We start from the raw sequence: 27,108 nt of genomic DNA, 5'->3' as shown, positions 1-27,108 counted from the left end.
TAGCTAATATCCAGGCACCGCACCAGTGGAGTCTACTCTTAACTGGTGTCATTAAATAAATTCAGCACCAGTGATAAACCATATCCACAAGAGATACCATAATAAGTCTTTACCACAGTCAACAGCCACATCATCCAGGTCAAAACAAAAGTGGAGATTGCTGCAATATCCCACCCAAGGGTGCAATATTTACAGATTAAATGAAGTCACAGAAGCACGCAAGTTATTGTTTGCATTCCCTTGAAATCTCAAATTACTTGATGATACTGACTGCCAAAATGATCTCTCAGCAGGTAAAACTCGGTGAACTACTGTCTCAGGATCAGAACCTGGATCCACTACATGAAGTTCCTGGCCAGGAGTGGAAATGCCTTGAATGAACCAAAGAATTTGTGTGTGGCTACCTATCAAATGGCCAGCTCCAAATTGAAGAACCTGCTACCTTTACAGCTTGGCAATCATCCCTGTGCATGGGCTATGTTAATGTGCTCACTGCTTCTAGGAGACGCTGTGGCCTATGTGCTTCCAAGGCCAAGGCCCATCACCCATACTACACATCTACACTTCTACACTGTCTTGGAACATGGTCATTTCGTGACGTGCCAAGAAAACTCTGGACACCACAAATCAAGACACTGATGCTAGCTTAGAGTATATTGATATGAGCATATTGCTTGGTAAGAAGTAGATGCTCATCTTCTTAGAGCGTCAGGAATATCGGCAACAATCATCATGCCAGACGACCATTTCTGTGGCTAGGTAGCACTCGTGGGGAGAGCCCTTGTTTGGAGTAGGTAGCAGCAGGGTGGATGTTCTGCACATAAAATGCATTAATCTAAATCATATAATGGTGTTACTGATCTGGCTGTCCCTGCAGATCAGTTTCAGTATTTCATTGTAGAGGGTTAGGATCCAGCTGCTTTTCCTACACTGCCTCTCCTGTCGGAAGAGAGACAAGCCAGAAGACTGATAATGAAACAATTTATTCAGTACCTGGTGTGTACTGGAAGAGATGGAGATACTTTTACAGTGACTAAAACATTATTTTTTGTGAAACAAATAGAAGGAAAATTTGGAAAAATGGACTTTCTGGAAAAATTATGAAATTGACCCCTATGGATTAAAGCTGTCTCTGCCACTGAATCTCAAGTACTTAAGACATGTGAAAGGCTGGATGACACCTAAGTGACTATTATTCCACATAAAACTTCGAAATGGTAAGAAGAGCTATGAGCTACTAGGTGTACATTTGTTAGGAATGTACATAAATGTGCAGATGATGACCAAATAGATACAGGTGCTTTCATCTTAGCTATTGAGGGAAATGTCCTCCCCAAAACAGTTAAAGTTGTGCTGTAATGATATGACGTGAAACTTTACCATGCATTCTGTCGAAACTGTACTGGCCTTGACAGGGCACATGGTGGGGTCTCAACATTGGTTCGCACGTAAGTCACCAGTGGATGTATTCCCCTCTGTACTGCATTGAAAGCAATAATGATTAGAGTGCAAATGATTCCAGCAATCACCAATTGTAACATTTATTTACCTCTAGGCAAGTCACTTACTTACCCCAAGATGACAGACAACCCTAATCAAACAACCTCCCCACCCCCACCCACTCATGTTGTATTCTGCCACATGGGGATTCCAGTGTGTATGACCTCATGTTAGGACATACTACTTCATCCAGTATGGGCCTTCTGATTGACCAGCTTCTTTCTGATTGACCAGCTTCTTTCTGATCTTGATTAGTCTGACCTCAATGACAGTACAGTTACCCACTTCAGTGCCACCCATGGTATGCATGTTACTGGCTATCAACCTCATAGTCTCTTCATCCAACCTGGTGGCTTTGCTACGATGGTCTCCACACAATAAATTTGGTGACAATGAGCTCTTTCTGGTAATCCTGTCACTTCCTTCTAAATGTCCAATGGTTCAACTACCAACTAGGTGCTCTGAAGAGTCAGCTGGCAGTTCTTTTCCCTTCTGTGTAGTCTTTACCTCCTCTCTGTCAGATTCCATCGACATGGTTGTATGAGACATCCTGATGCAATCATTTGTGCTGCTGGAAGTGTTATTACCCTTTCTACGAGCGCTCTCTGCCACCAGCCGCTGTCAAGGTAGACTCACAACAGTGTAACAGCCAGACATGATCACCAAAGGGCCCTGCAATGTCTCAACATCCTAGAAAGACCACCATCCTCATTTTTAAGACTTCTAAAGCTCACTATCTACTAAACCACAGTTAGAAGGAATGTTAAATGTGCTGTGTGTCCTCATTAGGGATGTATACCTCTTCATCCCACATGTGAGCCAACCTCCATAGTCTTCTGGGCTACAGAGATCAAGCACTCTTCTTTCAGGGCAATCTTTGTACTGCTGAATCAGTTGTTGCTGCAAACTGCTCCAGAATTCTGCCTTTTCATGAAAGGTTTCCACAGGCCTTGATTAACTTTGTCATCAGACGATCCCACATCTTAATGTGACCCAAAGGCTCTGTCTACTCAGTGTTCAATTTTTCTTGGCTCAAATTTGTCTTCCCTTCACAGTGGTGAGATAGTATCATTGGCTTAGTCCTTAAGCCAAAGTCCATAGGCAGCTATTGCCCGATTAGCCTCACCAACATGCTTTGCAAACTGCTTGAAAGGATGATTGTCCGCCTGTTATGTTTGGTGTGGTTTCCAGAAGGGACAATCCACCACCATCCATCTGGTTAGGTTTGAGACAGCAATCTGACAGGACTTGCGTAAGTGGCAGCACCACATCACAATCTTTCTTGACCTACAAAAGAGACACAACTGCTTGTCGCCATTGTAATTCTCTTACCCACCATGACTTTGGGCTTTGGAGGCTACATCTAAAGGCAAAATCTTAACAGTCTCACTTCCTTCTGAGCATCCCTTTGTGTGTGAATTGCATTACTCTCTGCCATATTTACTGGGACCTGGTGTCATCCTGATTGGACTGTAGTTGGCAGGTTTATAGCTTTGCAGCACCTTCAGCTTTGAAATTGTTGGGCCAAGTCCATCATTGTAGAGTAAGACAAGTCCACTAGTGCATTCTGGACAAATCTCATAGACAGTCTCCTTGCCAAAGCAAGGATCTTTCCTCTTCAGTTCCAACAGTGCCAACTCTTGCCCATGCACATGATCACCATTTGACAGTGTCATAATTATCCAGCTTACCAAACTTTATATTTTTGCATATGGGGGGCATCATTCTTCTGGCACTGCCCCCAAGTGGGGATTACCACTTGGAATGCAACTTGAGGCCCTCTGCCTGGACATCAACTTAATCTCCATATAATGTGCTCCCTGTGTTTTCCGGAAGTCCACCCCCCCCCCCCCCTCCCAGATTTTGAATTGAGATAAACTTTAGGAACTTGGAAAAATAAATCTGTCACTCCCATGACCGTTTGGTGCTTGTTCCTTTTTCATCTGGAGTATCAGGGTGCAGCCACCATTTACACTGATGGCCATAAAACCGTTTATCGGACAGGTTATGTTTTTATATGTTCCATCAGTCGTTCAGTCATAAACAACATTTGTTGCTTAGTGTGTAATGTTTTCATGATGAAGCTGATAGTCAGTAACAGAGCTCGACATTTTTGTTAATGCAGCTCCCTCAAACATTTTAATTTTTAGTGACTCAATGAGCAGTGTGCAGGGCACTGATTGCTGTTATTCTTCTCATCCTATGGCCTCTGCTCTTCATGACCTTCTTGCTGAACTTTGTCATACTCACTGCTTAATTGTCTTTCTGTATCCCAACTCACATGGGTATCCCAGGAATGAACTGACTGTTTGACTAGAGAAGCAATTACTCACCCAACATTTGCTTTGACAACTCCAACTGCGGATTTGTGGGTGCAAATAAGACCTTTACACACTTGGAGATTGTGCAGAATCTAGTGGGCTACTGCCCCGTGTAATAAACTCGGCACTTGCAAAGAAACTACTGCTTCATGGTGCTCCTCCTTTCAACCCTCCCTCCCCTTGGTGAACTCCTACCTCCAACATCTTGGCCCCCCCCCCCCCCCTCCAGCCCTGAGGAAAAAAAAAATATCCACTATCTTATGCCATCTCTGCATCTGTTATACCAGAGTAACCAATAGTTTTATTTTAGGTAGCAAGCAACCCCCAGGCTGTGATTGTGGAGCTTTACAGGCAGTAGCTCATATCCTGATGGAATGCCACCCCATTCTGGATCTCTATACTCAGCACTAAGTATGGTCTCCCAGATTCTTTGCCTCTAATAATGGTGGATAACTTGTGGGCAATTGAACTTGTTTTTATTCTCAAGTACAGTGCTTTAAAACTGTGTTCATGGGGGCGGGGGGTTGGTATGTGTACCACTGCATATTGGGTCTGGGGGGACCCTGGCCGTAGCTCCTTTGCCAGCTGTCTCTGTCATACCTCTTTTACTCTGTTTTATTTGCATGTCCCTTTTTCTCCTGCAACTTACTTCTGTTTTAGGGGCAACACTGTTGAATAATGGATGCTGATCCCCTATTTAACACCTCAGTTCTAATGGATCAGTGATGGGACTGTTGGGGGAGGGATGGCTCCAGTCAAGTACAGAGAACTGGGGGACATTCACCTGATCCCACCCACCTGCTGCCTCAATAGTCTCTCTCATGTTGTTGTATTATTGTGTTATTGATGCGTCGGCTGATCTCCATTACGTTTTAGCCTTCTCATTTTAATTGTTATGAATTTTCTGAATAGAAGGCATTGTTTATTTATTCTGCAACTGTCTTCAACCTTAATCGGCTTGGCAGGGGTTTGGCTGTAGGTGTGATTTCTCTTGCCACAGGTCAGCCCTGAGAGATCCCACATCTGCTTTGACATATTTACTGGCCTGATTTATAAGCTTTTAGTTCTTCGTAAATTATCTGCTGTTGCGTCAGTATTACTTTCAGTCTCTTTGTCATCACTCCTATACATTTCTATCATCTGATAAAATTTCTGGCAGAAGTCAGAATCCAGAGCAACTAATTCTTGATTGAGAGATTGATGGCCTTGCAATTTATTCCATTTACCCCAACAGGCCAACCAACTGAAAGAGCACACAACAGCAATATGTCTGCGACATGTGTATACATGATGTGTTTTTAATAATACAAAGTATCCATGTTTGATACTGTCATGTTTAAATTAGTGGTGTCTGTTCTTTTTATTGTCTTGTGTAAAGTAAACAGTAATCATAGGTCTTTCTGTTAGTCAGTTCTCGGAATAAACATACTGTATATTGTTCAGAAATCTAGTAGCATTTATTATTTAATTTGTGGTGAGCTAACTGCACACCACACTCAGATTTTTGCATATGCAGATGCTTTCATTGTGGATTTTCATACTTTGAACATAAATCATTCTATGTAATCACAACCCCCTTCAGCCACATCCCTCTCCAGTCAGTTTGAGCACATTTAATCAGAATAAAGACTGATTTCTGGATCAGTGTCTCCATCATGCAAAGACTACATCTGAATTTGTTAGCTGATGCAGTGAAAGTTTCTTCACAGTCCTGTCAGCAGATGCTGCTGATGCTTCTGTCTGAAGTGCTAAATGGCTCAACAATTTTCTTGGACTTCTTTGTGAGGCTGCTACTTACTCCTCTAGTTCAGCTAAAGCTGAAAGCCACCTGGAAGAGTCTGAGGAATGGGCTAGAGTGTTTGTTATGATCAGGGCCTGTCTCCCCAGTATGGGTTCTTGCACAATGTCATACACAGCACTTGAACTGTAAGCAACACTTAAGCTTTTGTAATTGCACAACTCTAGCATGGATGTTTCACATTACTGCTGTTTAGCTCACAATGATTATCATCACATACCATACCTTGAAAAAGTACTTCCCTGTAAGAGGAAAAGGTGCAAGCATCATCAAAATGTGACAATATTTTTGGTAAGATTAGATTGAATATGGAATGCTGCGAAAGATTATGTAGGGGGATTGCTGTATCATTTTTGGTGTTAGGAAGTATCTTACATAACAAAAAGATGGATATTAATTTCGTGCTGCACAATTCAAGAGCACACACTACCAATTCATCTGTGACAACAGTATGGTGCATTTTTTTTGATGAGAATATCCTATAATATTACACACACATAAAAAAACTGATATGGCAGCAGTAATGTGTTCAAACAGTTCGCAGGGATGTTTTGGTGAGTTATTTGAACAATTTGTAAACAAAAAGGGATTAAGTGTTTGAAGCTGGAAGATCTAAATACTACTGCCTCAAGAGGCCTGGGAACAAATTTTCTGAGATTCTGTCAGTTCCACCTGATCTGCCTGATATTAGTTGTAGGTAGTTACCAGAGTCTTTTATGTCTTACTTTATGATCACAGTGTTATGAAAGCAAATACATTGTTGAAACAAGAGAAAGCTCTTTTGCTAAGAACTTACTTAGCAATTGATAACTTGGAATGGAGGAATCAAATATTTTGAATACAAATTAAAGAAACATAGACAATCCAATACAACATAATTTTCTTGTTTCTTTGCCTATTAGTCAGTGGTGCAGAATTGTCCAAATTCTTTGTCATTCCAGTGGTCTTCACTTCATTATATATAATGCAATATGGGCATGTTGTAAGTTATTTACCCATTTTGTAATGTAGTCCTGTATGTGATCTTTTGTACTTTGTAATTCTTTTGTTATTTCTCTTCCTGCCCCTTCTTCTTACCCACTAGTCACTGTGTTGTTAGAGTCCACACCCCTACTCTTAAAGAGATAGGATGGTTTTGTAAAATTTTATTCTGGTCTTCTTCCTTGCCTCATCTTCCACATTTTTATAGATTATACCATTAATGTAGTTGAATTTTTCTGTTTTATTTCCAATGCCCACTACTTCCTTTCATGATAAGGTGTACCATAGGAAGCTGGCAGAATTTGTCACAACAAAAAAAGATAACAATGTATGACAATAATGCAAATTCCCGGATAGAGCAGTATGTAAAATAAGGGAAAGTCAACCATTTGCCTATAATGGACTGAGGGGGCATAGAAACATGTATCAGGAAACAGAATCCACACTACCTTTTCAGCTCTTGCCTTTTTTTCTAGTAAAAGCACGCAAATTCGCATTCCTGTTTTGTGTTTCTATCATCCGCACTTCCGTTTACAGTAGGTGACTGGGTGCCTTTCTTTATAACAGTACGCGAAACTGGAAAGGCATGTAAAGAGATTTTGTGCCTCAACAGTCATGAAAAATAATAAAAAGGCCAAAAGCTGATCAACAAAGTAATATGAGCACAATTATAATGCATTCTGTTAGTGTTGTGCTGGATGTAAGAGTTGGAGATGAGAAGGTTGAATTCAGATCCTGTTACAAATGGTGGGTGTTAAATATCTTCCTGTGTGAACCAAATATGGTTCTTTTACATTTTAGTTGCTGTTGTACAGAAAGAAAAGAACTTTTTTCTTGTAGAGATAAAATAAGTGCGCATTACAGCTACTCATGCTGAGGGAAAAAGCTGATGTTTGATTACAATGACCGACTTGTCTGGGTACGAAAGTTAAACCTTCAGCAATATGCCATCCATTGGAACGTTGTACTGACACAATAAGTCTGTTATTGGTCAATCAAGAACTCGAAGTTGTAATTTTTTTTTAAACTGGGCAAATATACTGGACAGTTTAATGAATGCGGAGAGATTGCAGTAATCTTAGCTTCAGTGGTAGATGAGATGTAAACACAAGGGTGCACCTGCAGAGGGGCAGACTTGATATAATCAGATTTGTTCCTCTTGTATTCAGGAATTCTGCATTTCACACTTTCCAGAAATTCAAATTTAAAACAATTTTCTCAGAATTTGTACCATACTTTCGTTTCACAAGAGTCACAAGCACTGAAAACTTGCAGAGATTATAATCAAGGAAGTTACCCTTTCCAAACATCATTTAACACTTTAGATTGCCAGTATTAACAAAGAATGGATCTGTTAGGTAAAACCGGGGATTAATGTAGCATATAAATCAGCTTCTTGCCATCTGTTAATGATCAAAATGAAAAATAGAAATGTAAAATGTATAGCCTAAATAACAAAAGGGAAAAATTAAATATATGTGCAATGAAACAAAGTTCCTGTAGAAAGTAAGTAGATATTGTACTAGACATAAGAAAGAAAATAGAAAAACAGGAGCTGAATATCCACATTATAAACTATAAAATGCAACAACCTAGACAGAGAAAGAAATAACAGTGGTGTGATTGGGTGGTGACAAATTACATAGACAAGAGAGCAAAAATTACCCCATGGGCTAGTTGAATGAAGACAGACCATATATATGATGGAGTGGGTTGTGAAACCTAAGTAGGCAGGTGCTTAATCCTTGATGACTAAAAAATTATTTATCTTGTTTTTCATTATAATAATTATAGCCAACATATTACAGCTTGCATTGTCACCTTTTCTTCCACATTTTGATAGTTATGAATCATAACTTACTCATTTTTCTTGTTTTACATGCTACACTTAACTTACAGGGTAGTTGTTAATTTGGTCAAAGGGAGACGCATAGAAAGTCAGATTCATGAAATTGTAAGTGACAACAGTGACACTAACTAAATGGGTGACTCAGGAGCTTTGTGAGTGGATAGTTCTTGGAAATGGTGGTGGTGGAGGAGGAGGAGGAGGAGGAGGAGGAGGAGGAGGAATGCAGATAATTTTTCCAAAGAAGAGGTTGAACAACAGTGTTTCTTTCCAGTGCAAAAGATACATAGCAGTATAAAATGAAACTGAACACCAAATGGAAGTGCAACACACAAGATTCAAAAATTAAAAAAAAATGCACAGCACTTCTACAAATCTTAATTGAGGACTTGGAAAAGGATGGAGAAAGTGTGATGAGTATTGTGACTGGAGAGAGAGGTGATGGATACTGGTAAACATAGTGGAAAAAATGAGGGGAAAAAGGACCAAGCATGAGGGGGAAATTGGGAGATTAGAGTAGGAAAAGTAATAATACAAGAGGAGATAAGAATAGTGGAAGAGGAAGAAAGTAATTTGCATAAATACTTGTTTGTGCAAACAAATATTTACCTGCTTAATTTTATGCCTCGATTTTATGTTAAACACTTACAAATGTGTTGCTGATAATACATTTAAAAAATGTTCATCTCTTCATATATTTTACAAATATTGATATTCTCCATTCTGTTGTTGCTACTGATTAACCAAGTCTCAGATGTTGAATTCATTTGCCATGAGTTCAAATTATCTATTTAATCTAGCTGAAAGCATCTCTCTTGTATTCATAAAGTAAGCCAAAGAATACACGCAAATCTTAGTAGACTTATATAATTCAGAAATTAGAAAACTGTCACATTTATCAACAGTTGTAAAGTGGTGGTGTCCACAAAGGATCACTGGTTTTTCTAACTTCAAACTTTAGACCTGAATTGGTGAGCATAGAAATTCTGTAACCACCTGGTGGCAAATTTCTGTCTCCTCTTTCATTCTTCTGTGACCAGCATCTATGTTAACTTTGAATGCTGTGTGTCCCTGCATCTAGCTGTAAATTCTACTTTTTTCAGAAGTGCAGCATCGTGTGATGAGGACCAGCAGCAGAAAACAGTATTAACAAGTGTTTTAGAGTCTGGAAGCTAAAACATGATAAAATAGTAATCAATATGTAGACCAATTGGCTTGAATGACTCGTGTGTGTGTGTGTGTGTGTGTGTGTGTGTGTGTGTGTGTGTGTGTGTGTGTGTGTGTGTGTTTGCAGTTAAACACTCAAATATTTGCGTATGCCTCAAGGCTGTTGCATATGAGAGAGAGAGAGAGAGAGAGAGAGAGAGAGAGAGAGAGAGAGAGAGGGAGGAGCAACAAAATATAGAAAAATGTAGATGTGTGGTTATAAATCTATGCATAAGTGGTGGAATGGATGGAGTGTGTGTGTGTGTGTGTGTGTGTGTGTGTGTGTGTGTGTGTGTGTGTGTGTGTGTGTTGGGGGGGGAGGGGGAGGATGGGTGAGAGTGAGAGTGCTTTTGTGCTAGAAGTTACCTAGTTGTTAAGCAGTGTGTCCGTTTCTGCCTCTGTTAATTGTCATGTGCCTGTGGTAGGTTTGCTCAGTGGAGTGTATTAAGGTACTTTGGAATTTATTGAGTTTGGTGATAGTTTATCATCATTTTTACTCCAGATTGTTTATAGATTATTTCTCAGCTTATCTTCCATATCTTTGTTTGTCAGATGATGATCATGTAACAATCATCCTCTGCATTACTTGGCCATGGTCAGTGGTAATAGATATTTGAAAGGTCTACCATACATTTGGTGAGGTGTGGGTACAGTATTCTTTTTTTTATGTACCTGTGTTCAGCATTGAATGAAAAGAGTTATGTGCCTTTTGGTAAGCAGAGTTGTTGAATGGAGATTTGCTGTATTAAACATCCATCCTTTGATGTAAAAGGTACTTCTATGCAAAACAATAAATTTGTTTCTTTGAAGTATATTCTGCCTAAGATGTCAGGAAATAATCACATCACTCCCAAACACCCACTGAGCGATCCTACGTATTTGTAGGTGGTGAGCCTGTAAGCTGCTGGTTTAGGGAAATGTTTTAGTAATGAGCAGCTGGGCAAGCCACCTACAGTTGTGTAGTAGAGAGAGAATTATACTGGCAGTGCCTTCCACATGGGCAGGCAGCAGCATGAGGTAAGGTTTTGGCCAGGTCAGAATCTAGACCTGCCATCTCTCTGTCTGTCTGTCTAACTGTCTCTCTTTTCTCTGTCTGCGTATCTGTTTGTCTGTCTCTCTACTTGCTTGTTGTCTCTGTCTGCTCTGTGTTGTAGGAAACCTGCTCCATTTCCCAATCAACCCTCATTGACCTGCTGACAAGAACCCATCTCTAGTGGCTGCTACGTGTGTTGTCATTATAATTTGTTTGTTTGTTTGTTTGTTTATATTTATTTTAATTTGTGTGCAGATTGTTGGGTGTGTCACTGTGTTGCATGCACAGGTATGTGGCAGCTCAGCTGGTGAACCCACACACAGCATAACCACACACTGACCGTTGCTACAGGACAAGACATTTTCTTTATCACTTCTATGTTGTTGCTGCCGCTGCTGCTTCTTTCTAGATATTATGTGTATATAATTTTTATTTGTAGTAAGTGGGTATATTTTATATTTCTTGGTATTGTTTTACTATTATAAGCAACGTGTGTTGCTAAATCGTGTTGTATGCTCTAAAGCTATTTGTTGTTCTAACAGAGCTAATAAATATACTTACAATAACTCAGGCTAAAACTTAAGTCATACTATTTAAAACTGTAATTCTGGCACACAACAAACAAAAATGTTCTTAATAACTCACAAAACTTAAACAAACTCTGTCCAGAACTATACATAAATTACTACGTAACATTTCATTCCTCTTGCTCGTGACAAATTAATTCTCACTAATTAACTTTACACAAAATACTGTTGTACGTGCCGTTCTCACTGTTGTGTCGAAACCTGCTTGTAACTAAATGGTTTGTGGCTCTTTTTTCTTTTCTCGCTGCCCAGAGCAAGGAGGCTGGCATCCGTACTCTGGTTGCCCTAGATGACCAGGGAGGTGAGTGCCCTCCCCGAACCCTCCCCTCTGCTGCTGACCCACCCCACCTTTTGATTACCACAAGGTCACTGCTCACAGTCCACATCATGACTGATGCATGTTACTGTTGTCTGCTAGCCTTGCTGTGCCTACACCATCACAGATTTTATGTGGAAGCAAAGTGCCTGTTTAGGCAGCTTCACTAATGAATGATATGACCCTTTTGTAAACACAACATATTCCTTGTAAGAATTGTTTCTCATTGATTAAATATTATTTTTGTATTCCTACAGCTACACTTCCTGTAATTCGTTCTTTTGTTGCTATAACCCAACTGCTGGAATCCCAAGCAGGGACATATTTATTATTAATTAACATCATCATAATTGCAGTCTTAGAAGAAACTGAGTTGTATGCAAAAGACTGAATTTTTCCTGTTTCTTATTGAATTTAATACACAACCATTAACATGACTGTTATGATTACAAAGAGATTGTGTAGACACACCAAAGGTTCTCAGATGAACATGTACAGCACTCTCTTCGGAGTAACATTTGCTACAGTCGTACCTTCGGTGTTGTGAGCCCATATGCTGCAACTGCCATGGGCTTTATGGTCTTGTAATGCACATCCAGTGGGCACCACACACGCAGGTCTTGACTTGCAAAGTGTTACATCGTTGAGTGCACTTCAAGCATTTAAAGTTTTCTTTTATGTACAATATCTTGTTAGGCTAATGTAGGCTAATGTTAATAATATCGCAGCACACATCTATCTCTTAAGTGTTTTTTGCCATGCTTTTTTTAGTGGACCTGTTACAACACAAGTTGTTGAATTAATTTGCAGACATATGACAGTAAGTTTCTTTCAGACACAGTAACATATTCTTTTTCTTTTGTAATTCGTATGAAGTCGTGAAGCTGTAACATATATAATCTTAAACGTCCTTTGGTCATTAATTGCAAATTGTAAGGTGTCATTTTTTTTACAAACAACACTTCACAGCCAGTTATGTTTAGTTGCAGGTATTTCTTGTGTGTAGGTAGTGAATTCCTGTAAAGTAACCTCTTATACTTACATACATTATATTCAACTTGAAACATTTTCATACTCTCAAGAACATAATGGATGATCTTCAAACTACACCTGCTGGTAAGACAACACCCGGTATTAAAAACATAAAGTCTTAATAACATTAAACAGAAATCAAACATGTCTTCAAAGAAAACTGTACAGAACTAACATGTCACTAACTGTAAAATACATATTAAATCGTTGCTCAGTATGTGCATGTTCATGCAGTAACTGAAATGTGTACATAATGGATGGAGGGCAAGAATCTGGCGCTTGCCAGCTTAATGACCTCACCTCTTACCCTTTGCCCTGGCCCTTCATTTGCCGCGATCAGTGTATGTGCGTCTGCTATCTCCATAGTCCAAATCCACCCTGCCCCTGCTCATCTCATTACCAGCAAACAGCTCAGTTCACTCACAGGTGGCAAGACTATGTACAAAAATTAAATGATTGACTAAGTGCAATAAATTCAAAAATTTCATGTAGATGCAATAATGTAGGAAGTGATGAATGGGTTGTCAATATCTTTTCTTTCCTCAATTTGTCTCTTATTTGAATTTCTTACCACAGGCTTGAAATTATTTCATCAGACTTTCAAAGTGATTTTCAGATTAAGTTAACATGTTTAACAGTGAAATGACAATGTTCCCATTAATTCCTGGGAGTTTGTCAAAGAAAACTATTACTCCTGTGACAGATGATTTAAGATACAAATCAGTGCATGTTGAGCTAGTTTCTTTAGTCTGTTATCCGTGGCTCAAATAGACAGTGTGAAGAGGAGAATGCACAGGTCCTAATTAAGTACATAGTTGAATTAAGATGGCTTCAGCACTAAATTCAGAATTTCGCTACTTTGTGAGCAGACTAATTTCTTTGGTACAGCTTCAGAGATGAGTGCACTTGAGCTGAAACCCTATCAAAAATTTCCCTCAAATTTTTTAGGCGTGGGTGTTTAGCTCAGTAGTTATCATGTTGGAAATTCCATTTCAATTTCCTGCTTTCAGCAGTGTTCGCTTCTTTGTTGTTTTTTCTTTTTTATTTGTCCTTATGTATTGTATTTATCATTTTGTAGCGTACTATTTTTAATTTAATTTTATCTCTCTCTGATTGTGTGTGTTAGTTTGAATTTTTTGTTTTGTATTTTGTTACTAGTTTCATTTTCGTTTTTATTGCAATGTAGAGCGAAGAAGCCGGCGCCCAAACTCTCAAGTTATTGAACCATCAAGGGGGTAAGCCATATTGTGGTTGTTGGGACGTTCACTAACCCATGTAACCTACTATTCTAGGCAGTTGACGAGATGATACTAACGGAATGCAGTGACGGAGCCAGCCGTGTCGCCAGTAGTCTGTAGTTGGCCAGTAGTGCTAGAAACAAAATATTTAATGTACACCATCGGTGCTGGCGTGGGAGCGAGCCTTTAGCATTGATCCACTCTTAAAGTTTCTCCTTTACAATTTTTTTGGGCATGTCCCTCTTTTGTTTTCATTATATACTAATTTCTTAGTTTAACACATTATTTGTTTCTAGTTTTAGAATTTTGATTTTTATAATTTCTTATTTGCATGTAAAAATGTAGAGATAGCGTTATTTTTTTAATTGGGGATGCCAGGTTCCACAAACTTTATGCAGTGCTCGTTTCAGTTAATTTCTATTTCCATTTATTGAGCAAATTTTGACTATAAATATTGGCCTTGCATTGAGCAGACATCCTGGCATCCTCAGTCAAGTGTGGATAGGGAGTGGTTGAGGTTCTATTCCTCCACTGTTCATACTCCTCTTACTATTTTGTAGAGCCACGAAGTCGGCATGAAAACGCTAGTGATGTTGGATGAGCAAGGGGGTAAGATCTTCATGATAAATGTCTCATTGTGTTGTAACAGCAAACTCAGTAGCAGACTTCTCTGTGTCTACACTTACACATCGAAATTCGTATGTGTAAAATTTGTGTTCTTCATGCTTCCCTCCATCTTGTTGCCTTACAGAGTAATATCAAAAGCCATTGCAAGAAATCTGGAGGTAGAATTTTAATAAAAGTTGGTGATGATAAATGGTTATTTTTGATGTATACCAAACAAAAAAAGTACCACTGTGTTTGTGTGATAGTTGTCATAATGCAAATAGTCATGTGGCACTAATTTTCTGCTTTTTCACTTAAGGAATTGTCAACTTAAAGCCATTCTGACATTTTATTATTTGCAGATTTAAAGTAATACACATTACATCCCTACCTGATATTAAATATCTGTGCTTAAGATGCACTATCAAAGCATTACGGTGACACCCCCTTTGAAACTGTGCAACATCCTTCCACATATTCAGTATCTAGATCCTCGTGGGTCCCGATTGACCAAAGACGTAATGGATTGGACATAGGTATGTGATTAATTTACAGAAATTCTGCTATTATTCCCCCACCCCCCACCCCCCTGCCTCCCACATGCACGTGTGTGTTGGTGTGTGAAGTTTAATCTGTTAGAGTGAGTTTTACTTTTAGCTCATACAATAAAGTTTGCCAAATTTCAATGTACCCCAATAAAATGCTGCAATTGGGGGGAAGATGGGTGGGTGGGTGGGTGGGTGGGAGGGGGCGTGGAGAGGGAGAGAAAACAAATAACTCTTTGATATACATTGTGTGGTCGATAGCTACTATTTGTGTAGGTAATGGGATGGAGAGTATTAATTTGTAATGTAACTGGATTTTTCCCTCAACATTAAGTCACTTAATCATGAAATAAACTAAATAATCAGTTTTAGTAGTATAAATTATTAACACAAAACTGAAATACATATTGACATTCAGAATGTAAAACTTGTTATATTTCTCTCAAGCTAGGTGGTACAGTCATGGTAAAATGTTGTTAACTTACACTTAAGGGAACATAATATAATGACATACTGGTGGTTATGCAATGAAACTATCACAAGCCAGGATAAAGTAGAGAGAAATATTAAAGATAAAAGGCAGTGTTTGATGTGAGGTGCAGCTGTTTATAAAGACACAGTTGTTAGCTGCTCCTTTAAGACAATTGTCGTAGCTCAGTGCCGAGGAACAGAACTGCACTCTGTCCTCTCTACAGTCCCAAATACAAACCTAAATTACACAGTTCTGGCATCTTGGTTTCACACAAATGTCGGTCTACTAGAAATTCTGTTGTCATTTATGTGTGTACTGTGCATGAGAATTTGCTCTACAGTGTGAAAGGCATCCTTAAACAAGATGTTGTGTGAAGTGACAGTCTTTTTTAGACTGTATGTGTATCCTCTCTCTCTCTCTCTCTCTCTCTCTCTCTCTCTCTCTCTCTCTCTCTGAGCTGGAAGTCAGGATATCTCCCTCAGTGCAATCTGGGGATCCGATGTATGCTGGCTTTAGGTAGGAAGACTGCTTCATCATGAATAATTATTCAGTATATGGAGAATTTGTTCTTTGAAACAGTTTGCATTTTGATAAAAATGATATCGACTATTCTGCAGAACATACGTATAAAAAGGGTAGTCACAAAATTTTGACTAGTACCTTGAAAAATGAAAGTCCATAATGTTTCTTTGTTTGCTTAAAGGTATATGTCTGCAGCCCTTGTACACATTCAAATCCCTGCACCACAGTGCTATAGGATGCCACTAGAGGAGCCAAAACAAAATTGCACAGCTGTTTGATGAAGGAGACAAAGCTACAAAAAATTAATCATAAAACTTTATTCGAGGTGATAATTTAAGCTTCGACAATCCCTCGTGCATCTGTATATACAAAAGATGTTCCTGTTAATTGAATTACATTGGACTGAGCAGGGTGGTGGAGTAATTCATATACTGAACTCGCATTTTGGGAAGAGAAAATCTCAAATCATTTAGCCATTCCTATACGAGCTTTAGGTGGTATTATCAAACCATTTGACATGAATTTACTAGTATGGCTCTTTGGGTGGTGGGCGGGTGGTGGGGGGGAGGTAAGAAGCTTCCCTTCTATATCTAAGCAGAGGTTGATATCTCCCATTAATGATGTAAACGTGAACAAGGGGTTAAGCTAGAATATTCATTCTCACTCCCATTGTATTAAGCGGTTAATGAAATGATTATGAAACCAAGCAATATTTTTTTATTGAAAAATAATGTGTGTTCTCAAACATGTTTCATATTTGTTCTGAATATCTTGAAATTGTTACATTATGTATAATTTTAAAGTTTGTTATGTTAAAGTCACATTGCTGTGAGCTCTGGTGTTACCAGTGGGATGTAATGATTAGAATTGCTGGTTGATGTGCTGCAGGTCACTGGTACAAACTCAACCATTAACAATGATATGTTGTTTCATACTTAGTATTTCTGGAAGCTAATGTTTTTATACAGGACTATTCAGTGTTTGGATGGTCAAGACCCAATGAAATGGCTGAAAGGATCTGACAGAGAGCCATCAGATACAACAGGTGAGATGACATGATGGGTTAGGGAAATGTGCTCTTCTATATAAATGGTCAGAAAATGGTGCAGAGAACCTCAATAGCTGGAGCAAATTCCATGCCAAATTGAAGAAAATGGTTGGTGGCAATAAGCACAACTCTGCTCAGCAGAAGAAAAATTGAAGCATAGAACGAAGTGTCAAGAAAAATAACACAGTCATACATAGTGATTTGGCTCTCTCATATCATGAACCCTAACATGACAGAAACTGACAATCATCATGCTGCATGACTGGGGTTGACAGTCACAATGACAGGGGAATTCACCAAGTGGTGCTGGCAAATTGAGGAAAGGTAACAGAAAGGAGATATGACAGACTACTGAATGTGATCCCTATGGCAGTTGCAGAAGACCACCATGAGCTTTCCTCTCTTATACAGCAGGTCATAAGAGAAGAGACACAGCAGTGTGTGGCAGCCAGAAATATCACACTGAGTACACAAGAGATAGCAGCCTTAAATGTCACTTGATATGTGAGGACACAATGAAGAATGAAGAGGAAGAGGAAGAGCTGTATTGGTCCTTAGCACCAAAACCGAGCAAGGTGGCATAGGGCTTAGCACACTGGACTCACTTTTGGGCAGATGATGGTTCAAACCCACGTCTGCCTGTCCTGCTTTTGATTTTCCCCCAGTCAAATATGCCATGAAGAATGGACTTAGCAAACTCGGGCATATGCTGCCATTGTCGAATAACAACCCAACATCTGACCAATGCAGGTACAACTGCCCCCTGCACAAAGTCAAATGCCCTAAAGAAGAACAGACATTTGGAGGACAGAGGACTATATGTTGTTGTATTTCCACTGTAGATGCCTGGGCAACATTGTACATTACTGCAGAGAAAGCAGGAGAGTCTTCTCTGACTACTACACTGCCAGATGTCAACCATCTCAACAGTTCTATGCCTGCCATGTAATGACAGATGATTATAGTTCACCTTTGGGACAAAGCCCATCATCATACCCTAGATGAGGTCACTGCTCAACATGCCATAGCTGTTATCCATAACCGTAGAGCCTTGCCTTGCTTAGCCATCAAATTCAGAAAAACTAAGTGACCACCTACGAAGGTGAGGCCACCGCAGATGAAACTCCTCCTGTCACGACAGTTACCAAGATAACAGGACATTTTATAGACAACCAACCATACTGGGTCCAAGTAGACTCAAGAGATTCCTTTCCTGTAATCCCAAATGCTTATCACCAGCTAAAGAAGCCTACATGATTTTAACCACCATGATTGGGAGTGTCAGCAATCTTACTTGCTATAGTTACGTATGAAGAAACGGTCACAATTGAAAAATATCATTTACTTAAAATGACCTGTTTTGACACATACAGTAGGCCATCTTCATATTGATTGCACCATTTGCAGGTGCTGGCGATGTGCTGATCAGTTGCGCATTGTTAAGATGATAACTGTTGTTGTCTTAGCATGCAGCTGCTCAGCACATTGTCAGTTCCAGCGAATGGTGCAGTCAGTCCAAAGATGGTCTGTCTGTGGCAAAACTGGTTATTTTAAATATATGGCATTTTGCGACTGTAAAGAAGCCTGTATTCTATGATATACTGATGGAAACAGGTGTGAAATATATCCAGTCAACAAGAACTTGTATTGCAAGAATAAGTATTGATGAAAAAATGCAGCCCTTCAAATGTGCCGTTTTAATAGTGTAGTCATGATGCCATTCTCAAATGGAACTTCCTGCAGATATCACAAGCAGCTGTAGCCATGGAAGATTAGAGTTCTAGGTTGATGAAGCTATTTCAACAGACACAAAAATCTCTCTGAGCGATTGTTGTTGAAGATGTTATCCTGCCATCTTCTATGAGAGAAGTTCCATTCATCAGTTGAAATGGTCAGTTAAGCAGTTAAGCCTTCGTTGATTGCAAAAAGCTGCTGACTCTCACAAAAGAAATCTACATGCCAGCAACAGTCTTAAGCATTGTGAGTGGTCAAGGAGAACTTTGGGTTACTGACTGTCACAAGGGCCCTCAAAGCATCCCTAAAGGTATGTGCTTCAGGACAACCAATCCACGAAGGGCATATTATTGTCTTGATGAAGACTCATGCTCTGCTAGCACTACAGACAATGCGGGGAAGGAAACTATTATCAAACTGCTAATAGGATCTGGCCTCACTGAGGGTCAATATTGCTGAGTAATAGCCATTCTGCATCAGTATTTGGATGCTTTAGAATCCAGAGTGGAGAAAAGACAAACCAAGCAGTTCATGATGAAACTCCGTATCAACAATGGGGATCATCCACTAGTTAGGCAGCACTCACACATTGTCATGGGCGAAATGGCAGATAATCCAGCAGGAAGTGGTACACGCATATGGGCTACTGGCAAATTGAGTTTGTCTGGGAAAAGACTGCCTGACAATCCCATAGTTCAAAGTAATGCTGTTTGGAGTATGTAATGCTCCATCCACCTTCAAACGTATGATGAACAACCTGCATAGACATCTTGAATGGATGACGTGATTTTGCTACCTGGGTGACAGGGACGTTTTTTCAAAGATGTGATTAGGTTTCTTGGCATGTGCTCAAACTGTCAGCAATTCATAAAGGACTTCTGTAAAATGATTTGTACCTTTCAAGAATTATTGCAGGAAGACACCAAATTTTCTGTAACGAGGCACAAGAAAAAATCTTCCTTGTCTTTAAAGAGGTGCTATCATCCTCTCCTGTTCTAACATTGTGAGATGGGAATACCAAGAAAGACTCCACATCGATGCTAGCAGTTCTGGGATAGCAGCAGTTTTAGCATAAATTCAGGAATATGCTGAAAAGGTGGCAGCTAATGCTTTCAGAGTTCTCTTAAAGTCTGCTCTGAAACTGAGAAAGTATGTCCTGCAATTTATTTATTTATTTTGCCATTGGCAAGTTCTTTGGCAAACCATTCACCGTTGTAATGGATCCCCATTTCCTATGCAGGCTGAGTAGCCTGAAGGGTCCTTAAAATCGACTGGTGAGATGGGCGCTGAGGCTTCAGGAGTATGACATCACAGAGGTGTACAAAAATGGACGTAAACACAAGAATGCCGACTGCTTTTCAAGGAATCCTTTGGCAGAACACAGAAGCATAGACAAAATCTCAGCCACTGCTCTATTGAACAACATTGCTGCTGAGTGGAGGGAAGATACAGCATAGCTGAAAGCTTAAGAAGTCCTGAAAAAAGGCGAACCAACTGAAAGAGGATTCAAGTGTGATGTTATGTTGTGGAAATGGTTGCTTGTCATCCCAGCTTATATGTGGTCTGGCACTCCTCCTCCTGGTTATCTGACGTTGCTGAAGCCTCTAAAGTGAACAAGACACACGTATCATTGGTCATGTCTCTGTCGATCTCTTAGATGCCATGTGTGCCACTGCAAAGAATGCCAGTAATAGAAGCACATGCCACAATTACCTTAGAGGCCTCTGGTATCAATCACTCTTGCAGCAGTGCCCTTCCATTAAATTGGAATTAATTTCTTGGGTAGGTTCCCAAAGCTGACAAATGTGGATTGATGGATAATAGTATGTTTTAATAAGAAGTTAGCAAATGTGCTGTTGGTGAACATTGGTATTGAACAGAGAAGTTGGGATACAATATTGCCCATGGTGGCAGTTGCATACAACACAGCAAAGGAAGACACTACAGCTTTCACAGAGTTCTTCCTGCTCCATGATCATGAGGCCAAAATGACAGTTGATACTGTCCCCGTTCAGCTGGAAGTACTCAGCATGATTGTGAAACACCTCATCACCAGGATTGAACAAGCAAGGCAGCTGGCTTGTATATTGACCCTGGATGCCCAGGAGAAAGAGAGAGAGCATTATAACACTAAATACCAGCCAGTGAAAAACAGTTTGGGAGACTTGTATGGATTTTTTATGCCTTTGTGGAAAGTAGGCCTATGGGAGAAGCTACAAAAGTGCTACTTTGGACCATATCAGATTATTCCTCACTTGTCGTATGTTGCATATCAAGGATTATGACACTTAATCCAGAAGATAAATGTGCAGATGTGTCATCCATGTCCTCTGTACAGATTGATGATGGGAGGATTAAAGGAAACTAGGTAGACAATCGTGAAGCGTTAATGGGAGGGTCTACCTTCATGCTCACCATAGTGAAGAGGATGTAACAACATGGCCAATGCGAGGATCAACCAGGGCCGCTATGGGGAGGACCCAAGATGAGATCTAAATCAAAGGTCCTTTATTCGGCTCCAGTGAGGACATGTGAAACAGCAGGTTGTTGTTTCACTAGGAGAAGCAGCAGTGCCACAAGTTCTGATGCAATCAGTGGGATGCGGTGGTTAGTGTTGCTGGCTGACATGCTGCAGGTCACCATTTCAAACCTAACCACCATCAATTATTTGTTATTTTCTATTTATCATTTTTGGAAGGTTCTTGAAATCTATGACCGTATATCTGGAATATTTTATGGCGTTTGCCATGTGCAGTTTTTCTGTAACTTTTCTTGTACTTTCGTTTGTATAAAATTACAAAAATGACAACTGACAGATTAGGATTTCATTTGAAAGTGGAATGTTTAAAACTTACTGTGTGTGGGAAGCATATGCTTTGGTTTTGTTTCAGGTATTTGATATTTAGCATGTAATGACTGATCCAGTTAGTTACAATCTCAATTTTTATGATAAATTATCTGTGAGCTACCACCTAGCACCACCATCAATATTTAGAAAATGGTTTCCAATTGTTTCAGTAGTCCTCATTTCAGTTAAGAGTTCCTTTAAATAACGCTAGCTGCTTATTTATACAGAAAGTTCTGGCAGAATGTAAGTAATGTAGGATAAAGTTTACAACTCACTGAATAGTAGAGGCATTGAGTCAACAAAAACTTCATTAGCTCTTGGACGAATCCTCTTTGAACTACAGTACATATAAATACGCATACATCTGTATGGCCGGTGTGCTGGCTGAATGCACCAGCTGACACAATGTACATGTAAAAGTATTTGCATGTGGACAGGTGTGGCGGGGGGAGGGGGGGGAGGGAGGGAGGGATTGTCCCTGCACCTACACTGAATACAGTAGCCGGTACACAGACACAGAGAGAGGGGGGAGAAAGAGAGAGAGAGAGGGGGGGGGGGGAGAGAGAGAGAGGGGGGGGTGGAAGGGGAGATAATGGACATGCTGGCTTTGGGGCGAGGTGGGGTGTGGCACGTCTGTGTCCTAATTTCCCTCTTTACTACCACATTATAGCACATAGCACAATATTCCCTGATAAGTAATGTGCATTCTGAAGAAATATTTTTTCTTCTGATAAAAACTCTGTGAACCTACAAAAGTTCTTTGTTTGTGGAAATAAGCTATATCGCTACTCCATTATGTAAGGAAGCAAGTTTCTTTAGGCAAAATTCTGTATTGGAGTTGTGAAATAAATACACAGCAGCTTGTTTGTTGCTGATCTACCCCTTCTTTTATTTTGAAAGACTAGCAATTGTCAGTGTTGTAGGCTGTTGGGCAATGTTTGCACTGTATGAATGGATACTTAACTTGGGTACTTCCATTCATATACTTCCGAAGTTGACAGGGATCTGTCATTGGTGACCTGACAAAAGAGGCAGTTAAAGGATGCATGGAGCAAGTGTTCGATTCCTCCTCATCCATTTTTACACCTCTTTGTGTCTTAACTTCACCTTATACCATTTTGAAAAGGTATTTTGACATAGAAAAATAGTCACTTGCTTGGAATATAAAATATCTGCTATGATCTACTTTATTGTCCATTGCATTTGTTCATAAAAAAGTGGTTTACACATTTGCGTATTACATTGTGAAAACATTTCCCTTGCTACCTATTGAACAGAGAAGTCAAATATACTGATAAGAAAACATCACGACTAGTTACAGTTTTATGGTTGGATTGAGATAGTAAAATTAAAGATATTTGAAATGTGACTTGCGCCTGCATCAGGCGAGACAAAGCTGCTAGCTACACTATGGTGTACTACAAATGATCAGTAATCATCCTGGTTTACTAGTAGCATTTTTATCAGCGTATATATGTGTAATATGTAGCTCTATTTCAAATGACATTTACTGTTTCTGATAGTGTAATGAGATATAAGCTCAGAAGCATAAAAAGCTTCACATCACTTTGGTCCAATCTCATAGTTAGTATTACCATCCCTTTTAGCTAAACTGGTTTGGAAGAAAAATTAGTGTCTGCCGTATACCGCAGTGGGAAGTTTTATTTTTCGGAAGAACCTTACTGTAAAGCAAGAATTATTTTTCTTGCTGTGGCTTTTGATATTCTGTGAAGACTTCATATTTAATGTACCGTATGTAAAAGAAGACTGCATTTATAGTTGTCAATACGTTGCTTAAATTTCAATTGCTTCGATTTAATGTTCGACTGAAATTTGTTTTCAAGCTTTCTATGTAGCACATTTAAACATTTCAACAGTTTTCACCATATGCCCACACCGTCTCTCAGATTTTTGTAAAACTCAGTTTGTAGTATCCTCTTCTAGTCATTTCTTTAAAAAGAAACATACTTTGCTGTGCACAGTTTACTCATTACTGCCACACAGTTTTATGTGAACAATCAGTTTTGTACTGTCTTTGTGCCTTATAGTCGAGAAGTGGTAGATTACATATGCTTAACCTGGTTGCAGAAGAATATTAACTTATGGGAGTTGTTACTCTGAATAACATTCAATTTGTTAATCAGTTTCAGATGCACTTCTGTTTATAAAGAGAGCATATATAAATTATTGTTCATGGGAACTGGAATATTTTATATCCCAAAATGCCAGGTCAAGCACAGTAGTCTGTAGGAGGGATCTGTGTGTAAAGAGTTGAGCATGTATTAGATGCAGCTGTAGATGACATAGGCTAGCTACTTCTTTAGTCATTCAGAAGACAGAGGCTGTTGAAAGCTGATATATGGAACACAATAAAACAACTTAGTTCGCTGATTTCTTTGCTGAGCTTTACCTAGTTAGGTAGTTATGTATGTCCGTATGTGTATATTGTCGATACTTTAAAATTAAAACTGTAAAATTAGTTTGCACCAGTGGAAATATTTTTAAGGCAACTGCAGACTTTCACACTGCCATGATTTAATTGTATTGTACGAGAAGAGTGGGTAGTGACTCTAGTGATAGTTGTTGGTGACAGCTTGTGTCAAGTTATGCAGTACTTTGTGCAAGAGGCAAACATTTAATACAGTTGGGGAAAAAATGACGTGTGCAGTTCTGTAAGAACTGTGAAAACTGAATAAGTAGAAATGTAAATGAAGAGCTACAGTATACTGATGCTTCAGAGGTACTGTAAAGTAACTATTTAAGATTAAATATAGAATTGATTTATCTGGCTGTGTCAACTGAGTCCAGCAAACAGCTCTGACTGTATATGGAAGGTATGTTACGATTCAGATTACAATGTAAAATATCGTAAGTAGAATGGAGGAGGCAATAACGTAGAAAACTTTCATTGTTTTATTATTATTATTATTATTATTACAATTTAACTACTACCGCATTGCAAAATTTGCAGCTGGAATCGTAATTGCATTTATAAATCTACTTACTAACAAAACAGTACCTTAAAGGTGAACGTAATTTTCACAAGCTTGTGGTATAAAAATGATATAGATTCTTGTTAACTGATTCTTCCAGCGCTTCTTGGTAAAACGGCATAATAATAAATGAAAAGCCCAGTGTTGTGTATGTTCTACACAATATTGTGCTTTACATTTTTTATGGTGAAGGGTCTGCAGATAGATTAGAATGACAGTACAAAGTAACAAATATTTCATGCTGTTTACTCTAAAGAAATCTGATTATGCATATTCAGAACAAGACTTTCAATTCCTTTTTTTGCATTTTAGCAAACTGTTTTCTTATTGCTTTACCGCTATGGATTAACTTTAACTATTTCAGAAGAAATTAGTTTTTTTCAACTCCTATGTTTCTACTCTCTATACATGTACTCTTTACAGTTGTTTCAATTAAAATAGTAGGCATTCCTTTTTTAAAAGTCTTAAATACCTTTCCATATTAGTTATTATATGAGAGGGCAATAAAAAAAAAATAGCTGGAGGCCTGTAAACAGGAACTTGTACTAAAAATATTGCCCAGGACTGTTGAGGCGTTTGTCTCACTGTGGCATAAGGCAGTAAATGGTCACATGTGAAGTTCTTGAGGGTGTGTTGTGAACCAGTTCTGAATGTTCTGCTTGATGTCCTCATCAGTAATGAATTATTTGCCTCTCTGAACTTTCTATACCTCACCAAAAAATGGCATAATCACAGGGAGACGTGTCTGGATGGAACGAAGGGTGAGTGAGAATCTCTCGAGGAGCACATTGACTGCATTTGTTGTATGGGTCCTTGCATTGTCGTAGAGCAGGGTGACACTGCGGGTGTGTTGCTCTGGTCGGTTCAATTTGGCCAATTTGTGCAGAATGGGTGAAGGTTTGAGACTATTTTTGCACACTAATCTTTACGCCATACATCAGGAAGTCAATAAGAGGGGGTCTTTTCATTCAAAGAAGGTGAAGATAACCTTTCCCTCATATATGTGGATGGCCTTGGATTTTTTACATGGCAGTGACACTGCCTGCTTCCACTGAAAAGTTTGTTTTGACTTGGGTTTGAAGTGATGACACCACATCTCGCATCCATTTACTTCCTTGATATGATGACGCACACATTAAAGGAAGGCCCTGTTGTACATGCTTGCTGTTCTGTTTTAAGACTGAGAGGCACTTGTTTGTTCACACTTTGCAAAATTTCAGTCTGTCCTCATGACACTTCATGGCATCAGTAATGTGGTCTGGCTTTTGAGACTGTGCGTCATTGGGCAACGACATATGTCTTTCTCTGATTTGATCATTGCGATGGACATAAAGTGCCCTCCATACATTTGGATGATTCTTCAATGAATTTTCATTTCCCGCACTTCTTCCACTGTTAGGAAATACACTATGCCCCTTTGCTCTTATTTGAACTTTTCATTTCACTGTTTCCAGCATGGTAAAGTGTGGTGAACGGTTGACATACATGTATGCTTGCTCTGTCATCACATATGTGGGTGTGGGATCATGTCCCTTTAGTGGTGAGTTTGAGACCTTAGCACTATTACAGGGTCTGCACCTTGTTCAGCAGGCAATATTATGAACTTCTGATCTTTCCAGTGGCTTTCTGTTTACAGTCTCTGACCCATTTCTTTTTGAATGTATCGGATGTATTGAATAACTGCTAGTACTTATATTAAATGGCAAAGTAGTAGCTTATTTAGTAGCTAACTTCTAGAAATGTGTGTGTTGGAAGCTTGATTTGTCAGTGAAATGTAAAATTTCCTTAAAACTATAGCTCTGCACAGTGGAGTAAGCTCTTAATGTAAAAACTGAACTGCATAACTTGCTTTATAACTGTTATATTCCACTTAATGAAACATCTACAGTATCACCTGCCAAGATAAGAAAATGCCTGTTTTTAAGGGTGTCATCAGTGGGTGACAAAAAAGCAGTATTATACAGGAAAGTGTGGTGAAATATTTACTGGTTCAAGAATATGTGCTAATGGTAGAGCAAGAGCATCAGTAGTATACTGATAAGTTATCTATTGCTTATCATTGTTATAGGGGGATTGACATTCTGTGTAGTTAATGAGAGTAAACAAATGTCTTCTTACACAGAAGAGACGCATTAATGCTGTACTGCAATAGAATAATTGTTAAGGCCTCCATTCAAACCTGCAGAAATAGCCAACAGTGCAAACTAATATCTAGCTTAACTGTGACTGTCTGCCGTTTCATTTTCTCAATATATTTTACTTAGATCTTTTGGGATTTGAAAAATTTTCATGTTGTGGTTGTTAAATTTCGTCATGTCATGTCATTTACTATTTCTTTCTAGATTATAACAGCTTAAGACATAGCTGTATCTCCCTCAGTATATTACACTTATTATACATTTAATAAGCAGCTCATGAGTACCCTACACAGACAGATTGCTCTCTCTATCTCTATCTCTATCTCTATTTGATACTGTTCATA

The 27,108-nt window shown here is 39.1% G+C and overlaps 1 protein-coding gene across 4 annotated transcripts in view; it reads left to right on the top strand.

The window, feature by feature from the left end:
• The window catches only part of LOC126168779 (synaptosomal-associated protein 25), a 405,535-nt gene that overhangs the window by 356,930 nt on the left and 21,497 nt on the right, over positions 1-27,108 (top strand). For 2 of the 4 annotated variants that reach the window (XM_049920585.1, XM_049920589.1), the window contains one exon: positions 13,807-13,855. In XM_049920585.1, coding sequence (XP_049776542.1) covers positions 13,807-13,855 — 49 coding nt within the window. Of the gene's footprint in view, positions 1-11,524; positions 11,574-13,806; positions 13,856-14,418; positions 14,468-27,108 lie in introns of all 4 variants that reach the window. The other 2 variants (XM_049920588.1, XM_049920586.1) reach the window with 2 other exon arrangements.

Source organism: Schistocerca cancellata, chromosome 1 (genome assembly GCF_023864275.1).
Source record: "Schistocerca cancellata isolate TAMUIC-IGC-003103 chromosome 1, iqSchCanc2.1, whole genome shotgun sequence".
NCBI classification, from domain to species: domain Eukaryota; kingdom Metazoa; phylum Arthropoda; class Insecta; order Orthoptera; family Acrididae; genus Schistocerca; species Schistocerca cancellata.
The sequence above is the reverse complement of the archived record's forward strand: the minus strand, read 5'-3'. Positions and strand labels throughout refer to the sequence as shown.